This window comes from Alligator sinensis, unplaced genomic scaffold (assembly GCF_000455745.1).
Source record: "Alligator sinensis unplaced genomic scaffold, ASM45574v1 scaffold144_4, whole genome shotgun sequence".
In the NCBI taxonomy this organism is placed as follows: domain Eukaryota; kingdom Metazoa; phylum Chordata; order Crocodylia; family Alligatoridae; genus Alligator; species Alligator sinensis.
In genome coordinates, this window is record NW_005842190.1 from 139,935 (window position 1) to 165,197 (window position 25,263).

Consider the following 25,263-nt stretch of genomic DNA (forward strand, 5'->3'; position numbering starts at 1 on the left):
GTCCCCCCCCCCCCCCGCCCCCCTGAGCCGGGGGGGGGGGGGGGGTCCCCCTGGCAGCCAATCACGCTAACTGGGGAGGGTCCCCCGCGGCTGATCTCACTCACCAAGAAGTAATACGGCCACTTTTGCTGGAAGCCCCGCACCCCGGCAAGCACTAGCGGGGGGGCACTGGTGCTCCTGCCTGCCCCCCTGCCTGCTGGCTACACAGGGAGCGCAGCCTGACAGGGGATGCACTGGTACTCTCAGGGTGTGCACATGCACCCCCTAAGCATCACCACTGCTAGAACACAGCTCCCTGCTGGGCTGGAGCAGAGAGCTTTGGCCAAGACTAGCCTGCCCACCCAGTGAGGGGGAGTTTGCAGAAGAGATTCAAAGCATCCTGGAATGCAGGGGAACTGTGAGTTAACTTGAATCCAGAGGGGAGCTGGGACAGAAGTTCAATAAACTGATTTAACCTAAATCAGTTAAGTCTGATACTACCTCCATCCAGGTTTAACTTAAACCAGTTTCAGCCATTTTGGAAGTGGTTTATGGGCAGACCCTCCTCGGGAAGGGCAGTACCTGGCCAGGTGTGTGCATTCCCTCCACCCCCTCTCACAGGCATAGGGCTGGGGAGGGGACAGGGCTGAGCCAATCCTGAAGCCCTGCTAGCCAGGCTGCAGTGGGGAGGGGTGAAACCCCCCCCCCCAGTGGAGGCTCTTCCCATGCCAGGCATAGCTAGGGGACCAATTAGGGGACCAGGGCCAGGTGAGGCATTCTGCCCCTCCACTCCCCTCTCAGAGGCAGGGGCTGAGAAGAGATTTTCTGCCGGCTCTCTCCTCTCTACAGCTGACATTAGGGGAGAGAGGGGGTGGCATATATCCATCAGCCAATCAGGCCTGGGATGCTACTGGGCTGGGTTTAGCAGCCTTAGGGAGCTGGGCATGAGGGGTCGTGCAACCCCCACCTCCTGGCCTGGGCCAGTGCAGGTTTCTGCCTGTCTTGGCCACCCCAAAAACTGAATGTCAGTTCAGTCTGTTATTGGTTCAAGCTACCCAGCTTATAAAAACCTGCAAAGATCAAACTGATTCCACCTCAGGTTTTTTGAACCTCTGTACTTAGCCCTGTTGTTACAGGTCTGAACCAGTTTCCTATCACTTATACCAGTTTATGTCCCCAGTCCTTGTCAGTTGCTTGTAACTTTGCCAAAATCAAACCATTTGGTCTGAAATTTTCCAGGCTACAATTCTGCCTAAAACTGAGTTTTTGAGGAGGGCTGTTTTGCTAAAACAGCGTTGGTGTTTCTCAGAACAGGACTGGGAAATTGTGTTTTATCATGGCAAACAATTATTTTAGGTATTTTTGCTGGAAAACTCTCCAGCCCCTATACTTGGGAGCAGAGACTCTTGAGTTACCAGCAAGTTGCCCTCGTGTCAGGTTTGTGTTGTTTTTTTAAGTCATAGGTGCCTACTTTGAGGGAAGGATTCTGGCCTGTGAATTCCAACTGAAAGGAGGCACCTTTTGGCAGCACCTGAGCATAGAAAAGGAGCAGGATTCAAGACACAGCCCTGCCCTCAGGGTTTCTTCCTCCAGCCAGCTTCCTGCTCAGCCAGCTGCCTGTTTTGGATGCCATCCTGAGATGCCAGACTCTCCTGCACTGTACAGGGAGCTTGGAATCTGGGGCCAGATCCAGACATGCAGGCATGTGCATTTCCCTGGGGATAAACAACAGTGGCACAATATGTGCCAGTGCTACTTGCCCCTAAGGAACACCTGTGCACGTGTGCTCTGGCATGTGGCAAGCTCCTCCGGGTGAGGTAGAGGAGGCTGGGGCCAGCACCTGAACTGGTTCCAGCAGCCTTACCTGGGGTCCTGGGGGCCTTCCAGGGCTCCAGCAGAGGCAATCCAGCAGCAGGGAGCCTGGCCACCAGCCAGAGCATGGCTCTAGCCAGCCAGGCTCTGGTTTCAGGTGGTGCATCTTGCTGCCACATTCGCTGCCCTGCTTTTTTCCACTGTGGGTTTTTTTGACAGAGGGATCTCTTGCTACAAATTAGCAGCTTGGGCAATGCCTGCTTGTGCAGTGTGTGATGCCACAGACAGGTCTGTGATGTCTAATACCACATGTGTGTGCTCACCGGGATGCGCCCTGGGTGTTGCAATAGTCAGCCCTGGAATGTCTACATACTTTTTGGGATCTGAGCCTTATCATGTGTACACAAATCAAGTTAGGGACAACACTCATAATTTTCCTTGATTTAACTCTGTGCAGTGAAGATAAGGCTTAAGCATGTACAAATGTCAGCTTTCGGGGATTTATAATTTGGTTAAATGTAGATGAATTTTCAGAGTGCAGCTGAATTGCATAGCTATTCCCCATCAAGTTTTAAGCCCTTTCTTCAATACTGAGGTGCTACAGATGTTCAGAGAAACAGCTTAGGAAACTATTTATTTTTTAAACCTTTGAAACATTTTCACAGACATTATCCAAAGGCAGAAAATAAATGTCAGTATTCATGGCAGATTTCAGTATTGGCAATTCATCTTTAACAGAATTACAAGCAACTGTAAATAAGAACTTGCAGGGGAAGCTTTAGGTAACCTTAACTATAGCTATCACTTCCAATTTTGCCTATAGTAATAAATAGTATTGCTTATTTACTTTTTGTTTATATCCTCCCATCCTAAAGCCTCAGAGTGGCTTCCCATAAACAAGCAACCCAAAGTTAAGATTCCCCAGCCAACACTGTGATTTTTTATTCCATAGACAAAGCCTTGGCTGGGACATGATAGTTGGGGCTGGTCCTGCTTTGAGCAGGTGGTTGGCCTAGATCAGCGTTTCTCAACCCATGGGTCATGACCCAAAAGTGGGTTGCAAGAATATTGTAAAGGGTCACAGGGAGGTCCAAGGGAATTGCATGGTTTCCCCTTGCAGGCTGCAAGGCTGGCAGCCTGCATGGAGCCAGCAGGCAGTCAGGGACCTGGTGAGCATGCATTGTAAGAGCAGCCCCAGGAGCCAGAGAGGAAGGGAGGGAGGGGGCCAGATGCAGCAGCCAGAGGAAGGGAAGAGGGAGAGAGAGAGACTGTGTGGGTCAGGTCTAGGGTGTTGCGGGTCACGGCAAGCTGATAATTATGCTAATGAGTCTCAGTGTGAAAAAGGTTAAGAACCACTGGACTAGGTAAACTCCTGAGGCCCCTTCCAAACCTAATTTTCTATGATTCTATGAATACCAACTCCAACTTTACCCTTCCCCCAACCACTGCCTCCCTGCCCAAATGCCTGCATAAATAAACCCTCCCACCAATCCCAACCATACCTCCCAATCCACAGTCACATCCAGATATAGAAACCGTTTCCCATTTATCCCCCACTGCCCAGCTACCAATTCCTACCACCCTGCCTCACCCCCAAGAGAGATTTCCCCATCCTTCCCCAACATCCCCTCCAAGCCCACACCCTCTCTCCTGTGCAGAAGATACAGCTGTCACTTCCCTCCCCGAAAAACATACCTGACTCCTCCACCTCACCCAAACCAACACAGCACCAACCTCCAGGAACCCTAATAAACAAAAGGCAAGGGAAATGAAAGACCTTCCGTCCTCACCTTGGCCACTGTCAAAAGGCAACCCCAAAGGGAAGATACTCGTTTTTTAGAAAGGCTAATTTAGTATAGTTCAAGTACATCCAAAGAAATGAGGATTTAAAATTAAATTGTATTAGTCACAATGTAATTCTTGCTTCTTACAAAATGAGAGTCAAATATTATAAGACAATCATCACTCTGGAACTGATCTTACTATTTTCGCAGAACAAAGAAAAATATCCCTAAACTAACAACTATTCACAGCATCCTGAAATGAAGTCCATTAATAATAAGCACAGCAGTATCCATCTAGAAAAATATAAATAATACCTTCTCCAGAAATAGGCTGGTCAGACACTGTTAAAATACTCTGAACTTGCCTCAGTGTACTCCTGGCCTCTTTCAATTCCTTCCAGACCAGAAAGACATCTTCTCTGACACCAGCAACTATGAAAGGAAAAACGTGCACACATGATGCTTTGAGACAAAACCTGCCTTCAGGTTTATGTTAGCTGAACCCCCTTGGTACTATTTCATTACCCTGTCCCTTTTGTAATTATAAACTTTCCCCTTTAAACAAAAAATCCACCAAAAGAGGAGCCCCAGTAACAAAGCTCCACTTTAGCCACAATGTTAGAGAGTGAAGAAGCTTGGGGACCAAAAGTTGGCACAAAGATACATATAGATTCTCTCCTCCACGGGGAGAATTTCCAATAATTTGTTCAGCTTGATTTAGCAGTGCTTAACTTGTGGTGTTTGGCATATTTTCCTTCACATTATTGAACAACTGCAGGGAAAGTCCACAAGAGAATGCTAGATTAGTTTCATGCAAAAAGGGGTACAATCCAACCCTTTTTTGTTCTGGGCTGGATTGAAACTGCGTGTTATTGCATATGTTTGAATCAGCCTTCCTATGAGAAAGATATTTATAAGATAAGTGATGGTCAGAACATTAGATCCAGCCATGAGATTTAACAAGCAGATAGTTTCAACTCCTTTAAATTCTTACCAGTAGTGCAAAGATGTACTTGTACCTTTATCAAAAATTAAATCTGCCCTCGAAGGGTAGGTGATGCCATGTCAGCACAACACAAAATTGTCTTCATCCTAACAAAGTGATTTGAAACCCTGCTCAAGCTCAACACAATCTTTACTGTAGTCCTATCTAGTCCCACCAGTGTCAATGAAATAAGTTAATTCAGTGGAGAACCCAAAGCTGAAGTTTATTTATGATGAGTTTAAAAATTCAAGTACTACTTAGACCATAGAGTAAAATCTCAACATGTATATTTAGTATAATTAAATTATGCAAAGCCACAAGTTAAAACAAGGGGGGAAAGACAGCATATACTTCTGTTTCGAGTTTGTATACCACTGTGAATTAATTACATAGAATAAGAGTGGTCTCAGGACTTAATATTGGAATATGGATCAGATGGGAGAATGACATACTGTAACAGTGAAAAATATAAAGGACTAAATCCCAAGTACTCCTTTCTGGAAAAGCAGATAGGTAGCCTAATGGAACAGTACACATTAAACACTGAATTAGTAAAACCATACTTAATATCCATTAGTTCAGTCCCAAGCAAATACATAATATGCCATTTATAAGATATGCAAGCCCATCTCAACTAAAGCAAGCAAGTCAGTTAGCCAACACCAAATAATTGTGTGTTTTCAATAAGCAACTTAAAATTTCCTTAAATGAAAAATGCATATATAGTTTGCAAATACAGGGACTCCACGTTAAATGTGAAATGCAGAATGCAGTTAATTTCCATGCAATCTGTGTATAATGTGCTACTGCACACTGCCATCTCCTGGGACCCTCCTGTACTTCGAGAAATCTCCTTTAGCCGATACAAGTTAAAATGAAAATTGACATCCTCTAAATTAGAAAAAAGTTCAAGTGAAACAAAAGATTCCACAGCACAGAATTTAAAAAGAAGAATAAAATGAAAATTCTGCCATTATAACCTTAAATATTCAATAAAAATAAATATTCTATACAAAACCCATAAGAATCTTAGGCTGACTAGAAAGATACTTTTTTTCTTTTTGGTTAACAAACACATATACACTTAAAATATGATAATTGGCTAAATTCTGGCAGACTTCCACAAGAAAATAATGAGCTAGAAATTCACAATCAACTACAAGTAACAGGCTATCAAATGTGCATCTGTTGTAACAGCACAGAAATAAAGTCACAAATATAATAATTTATATTTATGGAGGCACTGGACATGGAGGCACTGGACATGGCTCCATATTTAAGGTTTTGCTGAAGAACGCAGCTTAAGTTGAGACTTTTTCAATTGCTTTATGAAGGGCAAAAAAAAAATTCCTTCCTGTACGACGGAATTTTACTAAAGGAATCCAGAGTTAATTTTGTGCAGGTTTTAAATCTTACTTGAATAAATTGAAAGATCAAAGCTTTTTTTTTCTTAATTACCCATTTTTAACATTTCCTGCTGGCTTTATAGTTTTACTTTGGTTCTGCCCGATTTCACATAATGAATCTTCAAACGTTCCGCACGTGGACACATTCATAATTCCTTCAATATGCTGCATGGACTAAACTTTATATAATACAATATTTACATTGTCACTTCTCTCCTTTTGGATAGTCCATTGTGAAGTAAAATGGCATACACAGCATACATGTTGGATGGTAAAATGTATCTGGTGACAAAGATACTTGTCAGCAAAGGCCTATTGCTACAGTTAAGTAAATCAGAATGTTTTTCACCCCAGCAACAACCAGTTTCTTGGACCAAGACCAGTAGGTCCTAACCCACCAGTCTCTCCAAGTTTTCTCCTGCCCTGCCCACCAAATTCTCAGATGCACTCTCACGTCAACATTCATTTTTCTCCCTCTAAGGAGCCCTGGGAGAGAAAAACTGCTCCTCTAGGAACTGAGGAAACCCCTACCCTTCCACATCACATGCGGACAAAACATAATAATATCAATAGCCTCTAAAGGAGTGGTTTCCCAACAATTTCAAATCACTTTGTTCTCTTCATCATTCTTCCTCTTTTTGCCCCCACCTGTATGACTGATTCTCCCAGACCACATCTCAACATCCAATTTCCCCAAAATATTAATAGCCTTCAACAGTTCTTCTGCTGGTGCTCATTTTTATTATCAGCAGCGGGCCTGGCTCCGGGAAGCAATTTGTGGGGGATGGAGGAGGAATCAAGGACTGACCAACTGCAGCATAAATGCTTGTCAGTTCAACTGTCTCTGTGCAATGACTCAAGGAGTTCCGTTTCAAAACGAGACCTTTCTCCGGGCTGTCCAAAGCCTGCCATGTGGTTATACTAGAAACAAGTACATGCCACCCGAGGGAATTACACTTTCACATTTACTCTCTCCTAGCAGTAAGAAAGAGAAAGTTTAACTGAAATCTAGTTCTTTTCTGATTCACTGTGGTTGTTTTATAGATGTTAGGGATTTGTAGATGTTAGGGGCTGGAAGGGACCTTACAAGATCATCAGGTCTGATTTCAGTTAAATACCAGTGTCATCTAGAGCTGGAGTCCCGCCATGGAAAAACAAGACTCTTATTTCCTTTATGCTCCCCTAGTGCCTTGGGATGGATCCAGACTTCTAGGAGTCTCATGCACCAGATCCAAACCCACCTCCAGTGGCAGTGTGAGCAGCACGGGCACAAGGGTTAACATGGCCTTTGCTGACCACCCGCCCTCCATCCAACCACCAAAACACGTCCCCAACAGGTGCTCATACTCTGGATTGCAGGAGAAGGATCTGCCCACACTCCACCCTGCTCCCAAATGCCAGGCCCATCCAGGAGCTGAGTAGGCTAGATAAAACAGCTGTATCTTTTGACAGCCTTGGTTTACACAATTATTTTTTATTTCTTACTTAGCTTTCATTTAATACTGTTCTGCTAAGATCAAATGTTAAAGGGGGGAAATGGATTCTAATTTCTATTCTAAAGGTCACAGGTGAGTATTGTTTCAAAAATAACAGTGCAGTTTTCTTGGCTAAACTTGTAAAGGCTTTTCATTCAACTTGACAGCATTGCTGTGCTTGCCTGTCTGTTGCACAACTTTCAAACATCACATCATACCAATTCCAAAACAGCAGGGAAGCATCAGCTAGACCCCTACTGATTTGGCGGGTGGGAAACAGAAAACTGGAAGGAGAAAGGAACAGAGGACAACATCCTATCGCCTATTTGGTACAGCCACAGAGGCAAGTAGCTATGCAGCTGTCTATACTCAAACAACCATTTGATGGCATGTTGAAAATGACCTGATTTATTTGACAGTTAAAAAAAAATTAGAGTTCACATAGTTTCTGGCATAAGGGAAAATCTGGGATTTCATATATATAGGTAGCAGGAAAATAGGGACCACAGAGAAGCCCTGATGAGGGGAACTTGGATATTATAGCATGATGGGAGAGACGAGCCAATGACTGGAGGAAGGGTGCTGAGGCACACTAGGTGGGAAGGAGAGCAGAACGAGGGCCACAGAGAACCCTTCGCTTCAGGATTGGGCATAGGCGGATTAATGGACGGGGCCAGCTGGGCATGAGCCCAGGGGCCCCTACCAATTCGGGGCCCCGGGATCCTCATCAGCAGTGAAACAAAAGCTGTGGTTTTAAACTTGGCACATTTTTGTCTCCCAGCAGAGAGACAAAAATGGCACCAAGTTTAAAATCACAGGCAGGTGGTGGTGCTGGGTGTGGGGGCCATAGCCTGCCAAAATTCACATTAGCCCCCATAGCCACCCCTCCCAGCGCCACCACCTGCCTGCAGAGGTGGGCACACGCTCCTGGCCTGAGCTGGCCCGGCCCGATGCATGTGTGCAGCCACAGGGACACAGCCAGGCAGCAGCTCACGCCAGTCAGTGCAACAGGGGCCGGGCGGGAGCAAGACTGAGCCGCAGGTGGCTCATGAGGCGGGGAGTGGAGGGGGCTGCCTCAGAGTAATCAAGAGTACGGGGGGAAGTCCTGTAAGGGGAACGTGTGTGGCTGGGTTTGCGTGCATCTGTGTGTGTGTCTGTGTGTGTGTCTGTGTGCGCACACAGGCACGTGCATGTGTGTGTGTGCATGCATCTCTGTGTGTGTGCGCATGTCTGTTTGTCTGCGTACACATGCATCTGCATGTGTGTGCGTATGTCTGCAAGTGCGTGCATCTGTGTGCAAGTGTCTGTGTGCGCACATGCACATGACTGCGCATGCGCATCTGTGTGTGCATCTCCATGTGTGTGTGCGCATCTGTGCATTTCTGCATGCATCTGTGTGCATGCATCTGGGTGTCTGTGTGTGCATCTGCATCTGTGTGTTCATCTGTGTGTCTGTGTGTGTATGTGCATCTGTATGCATCTGTTTCTGTGTGTGCATGTCAGTGTGTGCGTGTGCACATCTGTGCGTGTGCGCATCTGCATGTGTGTGTGTGTATGTGTGAACATGAGTGCATGTGTGTCTGTGTTCATGGCAGAGAGAGTGTTTGTGTCTGTGTGTCCATGTGCAGAGAGTGAATGAGAGTAGACTGCGCACCTGTCTGTGCGCATGCCTGTGTGTGTGTATATTTGGCCATAGTGGGGGGGAGCAGGGAGAAGAGGCAGGTATGTGCCCCCCACCCCTCACCTGGCAGGGTCCACCCAGCCTCCCCTGCCAGCACCAGAAGCCCTACCCCCTCCCAAACCAGCTCCTGTGTGGGGAGGGGGCCTCCAATTTTGTTTGCCCAGGGCCCCAGTACACCTTAATCCACCTCTGGGATTGGGTGTGAGGAGGTGGGAGGAATACAGAACATAACACAAAAGAAGAGAATGCAGGTACATGCAAGGCCCTCACTATGGAAAGGTGAGTAGGGAAGGGAGAGTGGGGGGTCACACAAAGTGCTTGTCATGAAGGGCAAATATAGGGGATCTGGAATGAGGAGAACAGCATAAAGAGCCCTGCCAACAAAGGAAAAGAGGGTAAGGGAATACTCAGTTTCTGCACTGCCAAGGGGGGAAGGAGCTGAAAAACAATGGAGGAAAACTGCAAGTGCAGCATTATAACCTGGTCACATTTTATGCTGACTTTTCAGTGGGCAATCTGAACACACACACACAGCCCCATAACCCCCACCACCAGTCACCTCCCCATTAATCTTAGTACTCATAACAAAATCTGCTCTATTCCTACCTCCAAATGCCAAACCCACCTGCAGGCTGTTCCCAAAGTCACTTCAATGTACCGGACCGCATGTCCAAAAAAAAGTAACAATTCACTCACAGCCACCCCAGCTTTAAAAAATGAAGCAGCATTTTTAAAAGTCAAAGAAATCACAGAACAAGAAAGAAACTAAATTAAGTTGTAGAAAAGAGGATAGCTCATTATTTTTGTCATCCCCTGACTTAAATCAGGCTCTACTTGCAAAAAGCAAGGAAAAGAGGAGATATGTTTTAAGTTGCTCTAACTTAATTTCCATGCAAAGCAACAGAGGCATTAACTTTCTCATTGCTGATCTCTGCCTCAGCCTCTGTGTGGCAGCAGAACATAGCAGTAGTCTCTAAAGTGTTGATGTCTAAGTCAGCACATGGAAGAGCTTAACCAGGTCCACAAGGCAGCTCACATACCTGGTAAGTTAGACAGCAGGGAAATTTATTCTTGCCAAGAGGCTAAATCTGACTTCTAGCAGGGTTCATAGGCAGTGGCAGGTCAAGGTTAGGAGAGTAAGACAAGTCTATGTAGATCCATTAGTAAAAAAATCCTCTCTAGATAGAAAGAAGGGATAACAGCCTGTGCTATTACTCATAACAGCCTCTGCTGCAGCTCTGAAGGTGAGCTGGTATTCTGGGGGTGGGTTATGGATTCCACCCACCTCAATTCTGTGCAGATGCCCTAAGTAAAGTGAATTTACCTCAGTTTCTCAGAGAAGCCCAAGCTAAGATTGATGCTTTTGTGCTTTCTCTTTGGCCTATTATAATCCTGATATTCTATGCATGTAATCACAAGATAAATACAGACAGTTAAGTAGAATTTTAGTGTATTTGTCATTATTTGCAAGCAAGACAAAAGCATCATCATCAAGTGCAGCTTGGAACATACTTATTCAATAGGTCTGTATGTGTCTGTGTACATAGAAGGATACACACCTTCAAATTCTTCACATCAATCAAGTGTTCATCTATGATTTCAGAGAGTGAGTTAAAGAATTCATAGAGATGACACTTCTCTACAACCTCCGTAAGTCCCAACACACCAGGCTCTATCTAGCATGCAGAGAAAACAGTGCAAAGATTTACCCTCAACCCAGTTTCAGTCAACGATGTACCTCTGTTCACTGCAAGAATCAGTTCAAAACTCCCTTCATTTAAAAAAAAAACAACTGTGTGTCCTTTTTTCCTTTGGAGCTCTACTCAGATAATGTTGCTTCCCCATGTTTCCCTTCCCTCAGTGTGGGCTGAAACAACCTTCTCATCTGCAGCTTTTGTCAGTTCTTCATTTCGTGAGCCTTCACTGTCATCAAGTTCCATCTTAAATGTCATCTCCTTTGCCTATATATGTATATTCTTTCTTCCCTCTGTGATTTCTAACTCCATAATCATATTACTGCATTCTGTAACTTTTGCAGATGATTTGTCATTCAAAGTAAAGCTGTACTGTATTATTACAGAATGAAGGCAAGAGGGGTAGCAGGAAAATCAATACTGGAAAGATAAGCAAGTATCACCACAGTGAGCCAAATCAGAACTTTGCATTAAGTGAGAGCATTTCCACTGTTTTAAGTCAAGTTGCACCCACAAAACACCAGAGTCCTGACTGCCTTATCTTTTTTCTAGTCATTAGTATCTGTTCAAAGCAAATGTAAAACAAAACCATTCAGATTTAGTAGTGCCTTGGCCCTGCTTTCTAAATGACTACACAAAATGCAAAGCAGCAGAGATTTAGGATGCTGAACTAAGCTCATCATTCTTAAGTAGCCCACTTCCCATTCATTTCAACAGGACAGAAATGAAAATGAATAAATCTTGTACTTGCCAAATGATAACACACCTTTTGTACCTAGAACACTATCAGATGTGTTTGTCTCTAAAACAGCCTCCTTCCATCCATAAAGCTAATGAAAAGTTTGAGCTTACAGCTGTTGCATTTGTGATACAGAGACAGAATCAAAACAGTCATATCTCTCTTTAATTTACATGAAACACCAGATACAGAAGAGTAAATTTCTAGTTTAGTTTCCATTTATTTATTTTTATAGTTTATTCCACATAACCAAGAAACCATTTTAAATGCATTAGTTAGTCATCAGCATTTTTATTATTATTGCCTTCTGCAGCCTTCAAAGAGGCATTCTGAAACTAGAGTCATCAGGCATGGAAGAAAAAAGGAATGTCTCCAATGCATTTTCTGTTCTGAAAGGATTTTAGAATCTGGACACAACTGGAGATTTTTGATTGGTTGCCAATGATGTCATAACCGTGGCTATAATGCTCGATAAATGCACAAGGCTAATTGTGTTCCTTTTTAATGTGTAAATTCTATTCCATGGAAGCAATGAGACATACCAGACAATGCATTTCAAGGAGATTACTGCACTTTTGGGTGATTAAAGCTACTCAGCATTCAGCTTTCAAAACAGTAGTGTAGAGGTAATTTCAGACAGGCAGCAGCTTCAGAGCCAGCCATTGAAACAGACTAGATGCCTGGGGAAAGGGGAAACAGGCCCCTCCCCATAAAGAGGTCCAGTAGTGAAGCTCTGGTAGCAGGCAGAAAACAGTCACTATATAGTTCTGTATTAGAATTAAATGAAAAAAAGAATGTAGAAGCTAAATCTGCTGGAAGTTTCAAAACCCTATATGGGAGGCTGAGGGGGCGCAGGGAAGGAGATTCCTTTCATGAGGAACAAAAGTCTGACACTTTCCCACTCTCCATTTTCATTTTTGTGTTACATTGACTTTATTAATTACCTTAGTAAAGAGCAGGAAGGAAAGATTCCTACTGGATAACAGCCCGGGCTGGAACTCAGGAGGGTTACATTCCTGAATCAGTCAAAGAATCCCTGTGAGACTTTGAACAAGTTACTTAATCTACTGTATGCTTCAGATGCCCCATCTGTAAAATGAGAATAATGTCTCTCTGCCTCCCAAAGGTCAATGGAAGTTGAAAACACAGCAATGATCATGAAGCCTTTAAATACGACATTTTCTCACACACAACATGCACCTTTTCTCTCAAAATAAGCCCCCCAAAATTGGAGTGTGGGAAGCTGATTTTCTGTCTGGGATAGAAGCCATCTGCTTTGATCTCTGCTCCAAAGTGCAGCAGCTGTGGCATTAGCATCCAGGAAGCTGAGGGAATCGATTGGACTTAATGGCTAATTGTTCTCCACTCCAATTATGTTAACAATAATTTTTCCTTTTTAATTGTCTTGATGTTCCACTAATCAAGCTAACATTTCTTAGAGCAATTTTTCTGTCTGCTAGCTGCTCCTGCTCCTCCTATTTCACAGCCTACATAGGAAAAGGAGGGCAAATCAGATGAAGATCAGACTCTGACCCAACTCTAGGCAGGCATAACTCTGAAAAAAATCTTTTCTTTTTCATTCAGCATTTTCAAAATAAGGTACACATGACAGGATCAGTTGTCTGTGAACAAATATAGTACTATAGCAGTGCACACATATAAGTGAAGAGATAGGAAAATTATTTTACTTTTCTCCCTATTGCTCTTGTACTTCATGACATTTGCAATACACTATTTATATTGAATATCTTGCATACAAAAGATGTCAAAAACATCCTCATTTTGTCCCCTGCCAAACCTCTGATCTGAGTCCCATAGAGCAACATACATACATTTCATGACACCAAGACAACCCTAAAAAGGATGTTGCTGAGAAAGAACCACCTACCAACTCTCACTCTCATGCTCCAAACCTGAAAATCCTGTGGTAAAGTTGCTCCAGGGTCCCCAGCAGTCACCCTGAAGGACACCAGAGATCAAAGTTTGGATAAAAGCTGCTGGTAGTGACCTTGGCACAATTGATACAGTCCCTTGTTTGGAGCATGTGAGCAGAAGCATGCAGGCAGGGTATGCTGGAGAGAGTCCCAGCTAGGACACACTGCCACCATGGTCTATACACCCACCAGGAGTGTCATGAGTCTACCAGGATATTTTCCCCTTCTACTTCTGTTTGTTTCAAAGTCTTCTGTTAGCCTTCTTTTGCTTTCTTCCCCATTTCTCTTGGCTACTTCTATTCCCTGGGTTCTCTTTTCTTTTTCCTCCTTTACAGTCTGTTCCAATAAGTCAAAATCAGAATTTGGATAAGCAACTCAATTTCAGGGATTACAAAAGTTTATATCAAATCTGTGGATATACCTGCTTGTATCAAATCTGAGGATATAAAATGGCCTATTGTCTCTGCCAGTCTTTCATGCAACTCTTAAGCTTTATCTTCTCCTCACAGTCCATCTGTCCTGACCCTTTCTCCCTTCTGTCACTGCTCCTCCTCAGCACACCCAGCATAACATCTTCCTCTTTCAAAACAGCTGACCTTAAATGTTTAACTCTCTCTCTCCACCCTCCTTCAACTCCTTATGCCATCCCTCTCTTCCTCATTTCTTCCCCCTCCAGCCACATAATCATATATTCTCCCCTTCCCATGCACCGAGCTTCCATTTGTGTGCTCCCAACTGGTGATGTGGGAGCACTGCCCATGCCCATTTGGATTTTACATGTGGCAAAACTTCCTTCGTTGCATTGCTATTCCGAAGCCTTTAATTACAAACATCAACATCCTCTCATTTTGTTTTAGTTTACCTAGAGGCACCCTTCCTTTCAATTTTCTTGTATTCCAGCTAGTTAGACTTTCTCCATCCTCCTCACTCTTTATGACAGGTTCGATGACATCTGTATAATCAGTTCTCTCGGCAAATGCATGGAATCTGTAAGGTAAAATTGACCCGGGGGTAAATTAACGTGAACATGTTTCTAGTTTTTCCAGTTGTTCATCACACACAACTCCCTCCATTGTATACTTCAGATCAAATATGTTACTTCTGTTGGGAACTCATTGATTTCTGTTATGCACAAGGTTACTACTGTATGTCAGACCAGAAACTGGAGGACACTAGAAAAGGCACAACATTCCTCAGTGCAAGGGTATTAGCACAAATTTCCTGACATGTATTTTGATGCATTGGAGCATCCAGTTAGGTCTTTAAGTAACATTGCAGCCTGGACAGCAATATTAAATGAAATGTCCAAGATGACCCTGGAGTTTTCTGATCACTGATCAGATCATCTTCTGTAAGCTCAGAGCCCCTCAGCTGCCTGTTTTTTTCAACCACTGAGACACAAACAGAGCTCAGACATCTCTAGGAAAAATATCCTAGAGAGGAGACCAGATGCTCAAGCCACATCATGTCAGAGCCTCACAGAAGAGAACAGACCTTGCTAAAAACAAAAAGCAGCTGGGCCCACACTGAACTGCAGGCTTCCTTTCACCTTGTAGACAGCTTCCCTGCTGCCTGCACAGCAAATATATGTAGCTGTCTATCTGCAAGGTGTTAATGTTAGTCCACTAACCATTAGCATCCACCCTAAATGTATTCAAAATTATTTGGGGTCCAAGAGAAATCATATCACATAGAACGATCTGTCTAAGTCCCCTGTTGCACTATCACAATGCTGCAAAGACTCCAAAGAGTGGAATTCCGGAGGAGGGGCTACTACAATCTCCGTTATTTGCATCATGTATTTGTAGTATAGTGGCTGGAGAGCCAAACATGGATGAAGCCCCATCATACTATATACTGTAAAAAAACAGAACTGACAATCCTTTGCCCTAAAGGGCTTGGGATGAAAAAAATGACAAGACAGCAACTTGTCAAAAGTACAGAAAATTTTGGTTACACTTTCTCCCCTTCACAATACTCCCTCTCCTGTATTGTCATTGCTGCAATACGATACAATCACCAGTTTTTGCGGGGTGGGAGGGGAACATGATCCCCAAAGCACATGACAGTTTACCCCTGCCCCTCCTCCCTGTGAAGTTGGTCCCTACAACAAGGGGACAGGTTGCTCATGTGGCATCTCTCAGCCAGCAGCATCTATGCAGCATCAACAAAGCAGCCTCTGTGGGACATGATTCAGAGCTGTAGTTTTTGTTTCGGATGACAATACTTCTGCTTCTTGCTTTCTCAAGAACTGCCTTAAATTAGTTATCTTTACAAGCAGTTCTAACACTTTTTTTCACCTATTCTCCTAGGGCTTGAAGCACTACTGCTAACCAAGCTTCAATAATGGATACAAAGGCTACCAGTTATAATCAAGACAGTAAAATGTTTGCTTTATTATTTCCTCATCCTAAGCCCTACCCCATTCATCTGACTGACATATCCACCTGTTGTATAATGTCACAACTTTAACTGTGAACTATCTGGGGCAAGCAGGGCCTTTTTACTAAAAGTCTGGGTAGTACTCAGTATAATGAGGTCTGGCTTGGTGCCCAGAGGCCTTACTTTGTTAGTAACCCCAGGTATCACTACAAAATATTAAATAACATAATTTTGTTTCCATATATTTTTGTCAAGCAGGCTGGCAGACAGCATAAGGTATAAATGAGAAACCAACTTAGATATGAGCACATTTGTGGAGGGAGGTTTAGCTTGGACAGGAACACCCAAGTTTTAATCACAGTTGTTAAACTGACTTTGAGTGACTTTGAGCAAATCACTTTGTCTCTTGGTCTCATTTTCTCTAGAAGAGAAATGGAAATGATACTCACCTAGATCCCTGAGGTGTTGTGAATATTCATGTTTTTCTATCTATGAAGGGGCTTGAAAAGTCATGAAATTGCCACTGCAATTGTGGTTACTTCCCCCATACCTGCCAGAGGTCAGGCGGCCCAGCTCCTTCAAGAAAACAATAGTATCTTCTTCCCTGGCATTAAAAGATACTGGATGGATTGGGAAAGGACAGTCAGAAAACTTCTGAAGGAGTAGATGTTTCATATCCTCAGGAACCTCACCCACAGCAAAATAATAAACTGCTTCAACCTGTGGTAGACAAATTGTGCATATTAACAAACAAAAAACAACAGAGAGACTCATTTTGTGCATAGCTGCTTTAAATGTATTCAAATAATGTCCTGTGCTGACATCTGGAAAAAATGTGACAGGGCTGATTCCTCGTTAGGACTCTGAGGTTTTTAGAAACTGTGTTCTCTTTCTGTACATCAGAAGTGCTATAACTGAAGTCAGTGGAATTTCCCTAATAGAAAATTTGCCTACATGAGAGAGGAATCACACCCAAAATCTCTGGACCTGCTTCTACCACCCATTACTCAAGGGGCTTCCACCTTTACTCCACAAAGAGTAAGGGAGGAGAAAAGGTTGTAGAGAAAAAAAGATAAATGCAGAAAAAGATGTTGGCAATCAGCACTCAAGACCCTGAAACACTGCTTTCAAAATGATCTTGGTACTGGTGTAGAGAAGTTCAAAAGTTTGGCTGCAGTAGTAGAGTACCAAGAAGTCATATCTCACATTCATTTTTATTTTCAGTATATTTTCTGAATTTTGTTTTAGGACTTTATCTTCTTATAGGAAAGAAGTCTTTTTCTGTTAATTTATTGTACAAATGTACAGGTCAGTCATATTTTTACATTTGCCCAAGACAAATGGGCTTACCAGATTTGTACAGGCAACCCCCACTTAGCGCTCTTAATTGGTTCCAGAAAAACCGAGCACTAAGCAAAACAGCATTAAGCAAAACCCATTTTCCTGTAGGGTTTAATGTAAATAAATATAATTGGTTCCACACCACCTGCCGGCCCATGCCTTCCAACTCCCAGCAAGGTACTGCACAGGCTCCTCCAGGGAAGGCATTGGCACCTCCCAGCCTCACTGTTCTGCCTCTGCATTGCCCCTGCTGGCCCGCATCCGCTGGCCACCAGCCCCAGCTGCCTCACCTGCAGGGCCTGAGCTGGGGACACGCCTACCCAGGGATTAATGGCGAGAAGGAAGCGGGGCTCTGGCCAGCATGGAGAAAGCTCAGAATGGTGTCCACGTCTCACAGGTGGGTGCATGACCAGAGCGAAATGGGTCACAGGCTACAGGGCTGCAGGTCAGGGATGGAAGGGCTCCACAGGCTTGGCCCCTCTGCAGCCTGGGGCAGGGGACCCTGCACACATGTCCTTGAGTGCTGGCTTGCACCGGCCCAGACCCCACCCTCCTGCCAGCCCTGGCCTCAGGCCCTGCGCTCCTGCTGACCCCAACCTTGAGCACTGGCCCAAGACCCAGGCTCATGCCTTCCACCCTCCCCTTCTTGCCGCCACCAGCACCACTCCTCCCCGCCTGCTGGCCGCTCCAGCACCACATGCCAGAGCGGACCCTGGGCTCCTGCCACCCTGCCCTGGGCCCCACCAGTCCAGGCTCCATGCTTACACTGCCAAGCCCCCCGCCTGCCCGTTCTTGCCGCTGCTTCTCTCCGCCTGCTCCAGCACCCAGTGCCAGAGCACACCCCGGGCTCCTGCCACCCCGCCAGCTGCCACTCACCACTTCACTTGACAACGACACCAACACCGCTGCTGCTGCCACTACTTCTCCCCACCCACCATGCTAAGTGCTATAACAAAATGTGCTGAGCACTAAAAGAAACCAGGCAGGTATTTTAAATGAGTGTTATAAAGAAACCACGGTAAGTGAAACAGGGGGTTGCCTGTACATCAAAGTTTCTCTACAAACACAGACATAAACCATACTCTTGCTGGGTGCATCTACATGTGTGCTTTATTGCAGAGTAGATGAATTAGCTGCACAGTAAAGTGTTATAGTCTACATGTGAGAGAGTTGTTCTCATTCAAGAGAGCAACATTTAGCAACAACTACCACACCACAGTATTTGAGATAGAATACCCATAGTACTGCAGTCACTATGGCCTGGTAAATACTGATAAATAAGTGCTTTTTAATCACAAGCAGTTTTTTTTCACATACACTGTAGGTTACTGTGGAACACCCACTAAAAGAAAGGAGAAGCTGTTTGTACCTGACATTAAGGAAGCCTATCTATGACTACATACTGCTGTAAAGTACAATCTTAGAGGAAAGCAGATGCAATCCAGTCATAGACCCAGTATGTGAAGTATTTCCATAAATGGGTCTTCATCTCAATCCCCTGAATCCTGGATGAGCTGACAGACTAATGCGACATGTACACATGACAGATCTGCCATGATAAAACTAAGCTTCATAGAACAATTGACCATGATTAAAATAAAATACATCAGAGGTGGTCTAAGTTGCCATGCTCAAATAAATTTTGACATAAAAAAACAGCATGCACGTGTACATGGTGACACCATTATGCTAGATAAATGGCAATTTTTCGTTACTATTCATCATGTGTACATAGTCAAAACATCACGTGTACAAGCACCCTAAGGGTACAAACCACCAAAAGAAATGGGATGTGTCCAGGCACAGCTGATCCACTTCACTGGATGAAACAGAATCCCTGGCACTCCTCTGCTAGCAGAAGTTTCTACATTTGCAGAGACACATTCCAAGTCTGGGGTTTCTCCATCCACAGGTGTGCATGCCCAGAGAATCTCAGGGCACTCCTCTCCTAGTGGGGAAAAGACATGTGCTCAAGGAATCCCAAATGAGAGAAACCAGGTGGGCACTGCTAGGGCTTCAGGGGCATGAACCTGTGTGCCCTGGGAATGGGAATTCCTGAAGCATGTGGATTGGGCACCTGATGCCTGAGAGTGCCTGCCCCAGGCAGCTGGAGAGTGCAGGCACCTCCAAGCTGCCTGCATTCTCTTACCTTAACACCAATAGCTATCTGCTGCAAAACAGTGGCACAAATTCATGGATGCATGGATATCTGTTTGCCTGGCAACAGAATTTTTATGGTGACACAAAGGCAATATCTTTTTGCACCCTAACAGTTTGCCATCTTTTACCCTATTTTTAATCCAGGCCTGGGGGTCTTACAACCATCCTGTTTTCTCCCATGTTTGGCAGGTATTGGCAACTTCAGAAAAAAATCTACCAAATGGAAGGATATGCGGACAGCCCTGTGACAGTGATCTAGGGTTTGGGGCAGAGATGACCTGAGGAAAGTAAGCCCAGGGCACAGCGATGCATGGGAAGGTTTCAGCTAAGTGAAGTAACCATAGGAACAGCCAATGTAGGGAAAAATCTTAGCTCTTGTAATGTTGCTCTGGAATGGTTAGTTTGTTAAGGAAACCAAACCTCAAGACTGAGTCATTTTCTGGCACTACAAGTGGGCAACTTTCGCTTGCACATGAGTGTACATTCTGCCAGTGTACACTATGAATTTTCATTAAGAAGGTAATGGATGTAGCAATTACACTGCTCTATGCTGACCGCCAGCAAACATAAGATTCCCCCAATCCTAGATCCACCAGTGCCCTAGACAATAATACTAGGGGATATTTCTGAGGGTCTCTTGCAGTTAGTTGGATTTTTATTTTTTTTCATTCGGACCCAGATCTACAACACATCATAAGGCTGAAGGATTCTTTTCAGTCAGACAGTATTGCAGGCAGACAAAATTGAATCCCTTTTTCTCCCCCCCAAAGATAATGACATTTTGCAAATTGAAAAAGTTAGTAATTTTTGTAAGGAGGCAGAAACTGTCATCCAGTTTAATTTTAATATCATTTTCCACATGCCAAGACTCCTCCAGGTTGAAATTCACCGCTGTGCAGAAGGCCAGCATGAAGTTTAAGCACCATTTATACCTGACTTATAATAATTTCTCAAGTAGAACTTAAGTGGAGACTTGTGCTGAATTTCACCCCAGTAGAAATTAATAACTGTAGTCTAAACACAATGGGCTAACTTTACTACTAAACTTAGCTTCAAAGGAGCTTCAAAATAATGACCAAGGAGCGAGTGAACAGGGGCTGCAAATAGGGTAAGCAGTTTGCAGGCAGTTTGCTAGGGGCAAGAGGAGGAAGGGGAAGAGAAGCCAGGCACCAGGCACCAGATCCTGCCCAGGGAAGGTAAGTGATCCAGAGCTACCTGTGCTTTTGGTTTGCTGAGTGTTTGTTTGGTGGGCTGTGTGTGTTTTGGGTGTGTGCTCTGAGATGCTGGGAGTATTGCTGGCTGAGTGATTACTGATTGCTGAGTTATTGCTGCCTGGGCCTGGGCCTTATGAGGGGGCAGAGCCAATCCAGGCCCAGCACGATATAAAAGGAGACTCCCTGAGGGACCAAGGAGCCAGAGAACAGGGGCTGCAAACAGGGTAAGCAGTTTGCAGGTCAGTTTGCTTCTCCTCTCCCCACTTGATAGGAGAGCCTTTCAGTTCAGTGTGAGGAAGCAAGATAAAAAGGAACCTTTTGGGGCCAACAAGCAGTAAACAGGCCAGCTTCCAGGTGAGTTTGCTAGGGAAGGTGCACTTGGAAGAAGGGCAGTAAGAGAGAGAAGGCAGCTTAGGAAACCCAGGGAAATGGCTGGAGGACATCGCAATGCCAGAGCCACTGCCGCTGCCTCTGTTTGTACCTGTGAGGCTTGTCCAGGCAGGACCGCTCACCATCAACACTTCCACCCAGATCAGGGTTTGGCACTGTGGGGACTGTGGTTTGCAGGTTCCTTCCAGTGATAGCCAAGTCAGAGGGTGTCTGCGGTGTGAGCGGTGCCTCCTGGTGGTATGTCTCAGGGAAAAGGCAAAAGAGCTACAGGAGAAGGTGGTGAAGCTCTGAAGTATCCTCCACCAGGAGGAGTTCATCGATTCAGTGTTGGAGAAGACCTTTGGGACTGTGGAAGAAGAACTGCCAGAGGCAGCATTAGAGAAGAGAGAGGACATGGACTCCCAGGAGGGTGGAAAATGGAAACTTGTGACCTCTGGAAGCAAGCAGAAATCCTCACCTCCACCTGCAGCAGTTTGTCTAGAGAACAGATATGCAGCCATACCAACAGAGAAGGAAGAGCACGTTCCATTGATGGAGGAGGACAGGCCAGGTCTTACCAAGGTGGCAAGGATGAAGACCCCTGTTACCAAGAAGAAGCAATGGGTGGTCGTGGTTCAAGATTTCCCACTGCAGGGGCCAAAGGGAGCCATCTGCCAATCTGACCTGTTATCTTGAAGTCTGATGCTTGCCTGGAGCCCAGATCCAAGATGTCACGGAAGGATTACCGACAAGGTTCCCTCTAAGGTGCGCGTGATTGTGCGGCCACGCACGAGTAAAAAGTTTGGCCGTGCACAAACTTTTTCAGGCCACACCCACTGGGAATGGAGCTGGGCTGCAGCATGGGACACTTACTAAAGGTAAGCTCCTCCCCTAGGCAAAGCTGGGGGCTGGCATGGGCTCCGCCGGCTCTGGGGAACTGCTCCGCTCCCCCGCATCGCCTAAGGGAGCGAGGAGGCACGTGGGGTCAGGGCCAGGGAGTGTAGCACTTCCCGGAGCCGGCAGAGCCTTGGAGCAGTTCGCCGGAGCTGGAGGAGCCTTACTTGGGGCAGGAAGCAGCTCCTCCCCAAGGTGAGGCAAGGCAGGGATGGAGGCTGGGGCGGGGGCTGGCACGGGCTCCGCTGGCCCCAGGGAACAGGTCCCTGCCACGGCCTTCCGCCCCCCCGGAGGCAAGGCGGGGGAGCGGAGCAGTTTCGCAGAGCCTGTGCCAGCCTCCAGCTCCCAGTGGAGCCTCACTTGGGGTAGGCAGGCTCCAGGCCCAGGCTCCAGCCCCCCAGGCTCCAGCACTTCGGTAAGTGTCCCACGCCGCACCAGAAGGGGGAGGCGGGACCAAAGTGGCACACTCACAGACCAAAGCGGCGTGTTCACAGACCACTACTCCTTAGAGGGAACGTTGATTACCAAGACTCATCCTGCCCTCTGACTACTACCCCAGGCTGCTCATCCATGTGGGCACCAACGATACTGCCAGGGGAGACCCTGAATGGATCAGAAGTGACTACAGGGCTCTGAGTGCAAGGGTGAAGGGGTCTGGGGCTCAGGCTGTATTCGCCTTGATCCTTCCAGTCAAGGGAAAGGTCCTGGGCAGAAATGGGTGCATCCTGCAGATCAATACCTGGCTGTGCAGGTGGTGTCACCATCAGGGCTTTGGCTTCTTCAACCATGGGATGCTGAGAAGGATTACTGGGAAAAGAAAGGATCTACCTGACAAAAAGTGGGAAGAGCATCCTCATAGACAGACTCTCTAACCTAGGGACGAGGGCTTTAAACTAGGTTTGCCAGGGGATGGAGACCAAAGCCCTAAGGTAAGTGGGGAAGCAGGAGACCTGGAGGAAGAGCTAGCAGGGGCAGGTGTTCTCATACTTCCTGAGAAATCAGAGCAATCAATTAGTTACCTTAGGTGCCTGTACACAAATGCATGTGCCTGGGAAACAAGCAGGAAGAATTAGAAGTCCTTGCACAGTCACGGAACTATGACGTAATTGGAAAAACAGAGACTTGGTGGGATAGCTTGCAGGACTGGACCACTGTCATGGATGGGTACAAACTGTTCAGGAAGGAGAGGCAGGGGAGAAGAGGAGAAGGAGTTGTGTTGTAAGTAAAAGAGCCATATGATTGCTCAGAGCTCTGGTATGAAACTGGAGATAGGCCTGTTGAAGGTCTCTGGGTTAAGGTTAAAGGGGAGAGCAACAAGGGTGATGTTGTAATGGGTGTCTGCTGTAGGCCACCAAACCAGGAGGAAGTGGTGGATGAGGCTTTCTTCAAACCGCTAGTAGAAGTTTCCTGATCACAATCCCTGGGAGGGCAATACAGCAGTGTGCAGGCAATCCAGGAAGTTTTTGGTGAGTGTTGGGAACAACTTCCTGGTACAAATGCTGGAACTGTGAACTAGGGGCCATGCTCTTCTTGATCTACTGCTCACAAACAGGAAAGAATTGGTGGGGAATGTAGTAGTGGATGGCAATTTGGGCAGTAGTGATCACGAGTTGATTGAGTTCAGGATCCGGAGAAAAAAGAAGGATGGAGAGCAGCAGAGTAAGTACCCTGGATTTCAGAAAAGCAGATTTCAGCTCGCTCAGGGAAGTCATGAGCAGGATCCCCCAGGAAGCCAGTTTGAGGGGGAGAGGAATCCAGGAAAGCTGGCTATACTTTAAAGAAGCCTTACTGAGAGTGCAAGAACAAACCATCCCAATGTGCAGGAAAACTAGCAAGTATGGCAGAAGACCAGCTTGGCTTAGCAGGGAACTCTTCAGTAAACTAAATCACAAAAAGGAAGTTTAAAAGAAGCGGAAACCTGGACAAATAACTATGGAGGAGTATAAGAGCATTGCTCAGGCATGCAGGGATGAAGTCAGGAAGGGCAAAGCCCAATTGGTGTTGCAGTTAGCAAGGGATGTGAAGGGTAACAAGAATGGTTGCTGCCAACATACTTGTAGAAAGAGAAGGATCAAGGAAGTGGGGGTCCCTTACTGAATGGGGGAGGCAACCTTGTGACAGAGGATGCAGAAAAGGCTGAAGTGTTGAATGCCTTTTTCTCCTCAGTCTTTACAGGCAAGGTCAGCTCCCAAACTACTGGACCAGGCAGCACAGTTTGGGGGGAGGGGAGCAGCCAACAAGGGTGAAAGAACAGGTTAGGGACTATTTAGAAAAGCTGGGCATATACATATCCATGGGGCCAGATGGGATGCAACCAAGGGTGCTGAGGGAGTTGGAAGATGAGATTGCAACGCCATTAGCCATTATCTTTGAAAACTCATGGCAATCAGGAGAGGTCCCAGATGATTGGCAAAGGGCAAATATGGGCACTGTTTGCTCTTTTGGGGCCCCCACTACAGAAAGGATGTGGACAAATTTAAGAGAGTCCAGAGGAGGGCAACAAAAATGGTTTGGAGGTTGGGGCACATGACTTATTAGGAGAGGCTGAGGGAACTGGGCTTATTTAGTTTGGAGAAGAAGAAGACTGAGGGGATTTAATAGCAGTCTGCAACTACCTGAAGAGGGGTTCAAAAGAGGATAGAGCTAGACTGTTCTCAGTGGTGGCAGATAACAGAACCAGGAGCAATGATCTCAAGTTGCAGCAAGGAAAATTTAGGTTAAATATTGGGAAGAAGTTTCTCGTTTGGGAGGGTAGTAAAACACTGGAACAGGTTACCCAAAGATGTGGTGGAAGTGCACAATCCTTGGAGGTTTTCAAAACCCAGCTAGACAAAGCTTTGGCTGGGATGATCTAGTTGGGGATGGTCCTGCTTTTGAGCAGGGGGGTGGGCTACATGCCCACCTGAGGTCCCTTCCAACCCTATTTTTCTATGATTCTGTGAAAAAAGGCACAAATTTACACTGGCAGTGAATTGGGCCCAACGTCTCTTTGATGCTATATGCATGAAGTGGATAGCTCAAAGGATGGTGTATTTCTTTATATCCTTTGGAATTCCTTGAATGAAATATGTAATGTAGAATTATTAAAAACAAATAGCATTAACTTCAAGAGCATCCTGTATGCTTCCTATGCTAGCATATTAAGAGAATTGGTCAACTAGTTTAGTCAAAGCTAAAATCTGGGTATCAAAAGAGGATTTATAGATCTCCTAGACTAGAGCTAGACAAAATGAATTAAAACCCATTGCACATAATTTTGGATTTTACATATAATTTTGCCTCTAGTCTGCAGAAAGAACTGCAGATAAAAATGGCTTTCTTTTCTTGAAGACTGTTCATATTAACAGCATTTTCATTCACTTTGAAACGCTAAAAAATATATCTATACGAATAACGGAGAGCAAGATATTTCTC

The 25,263-nt window shown here is 45.3% G+C and overlaps 1 protein-coding gene across 9 annotated transcripts in view; it reads right to left on the minus strand.

The window, feature by feature from the left end:
- Nucleotides 1–25,263, minus strand: part of VWA3B (von Willebrand factor A domain containing 3B) — a 127,095-nt gene that overhangs the window by 93,980 nt on the left and 7,852 nt on the right. For all 9 annotated transcript variants that reach the window (XR_003094696.1, XM_025207266.1, XM_025207263.1 and 6 more), the window contains 3 exons: nucleotides 16,422–16,591; nucleotides 14,352–14,476; nucleotides 3,891–4,007 (listed from right to left, as the gene is read on the minus strand). Coding sequence is in view for 8 of the 9 variants with exons in the window: in XM_025207266.1 (XP_025063051.1) it covers nucleotides 3,891–4,007; nucleotides 14,352–14,476; nucleotides 16,422–16,591 (412 nt within the window). In the remaining variant the exon portion in view is untranslated. The remainder of the gene's footprint in view (nucleotides 1–3,890; nucleotides 4,008–14,351; nucleotides 14,477–16,421; nucleotides 16,592–25,263) is intronic.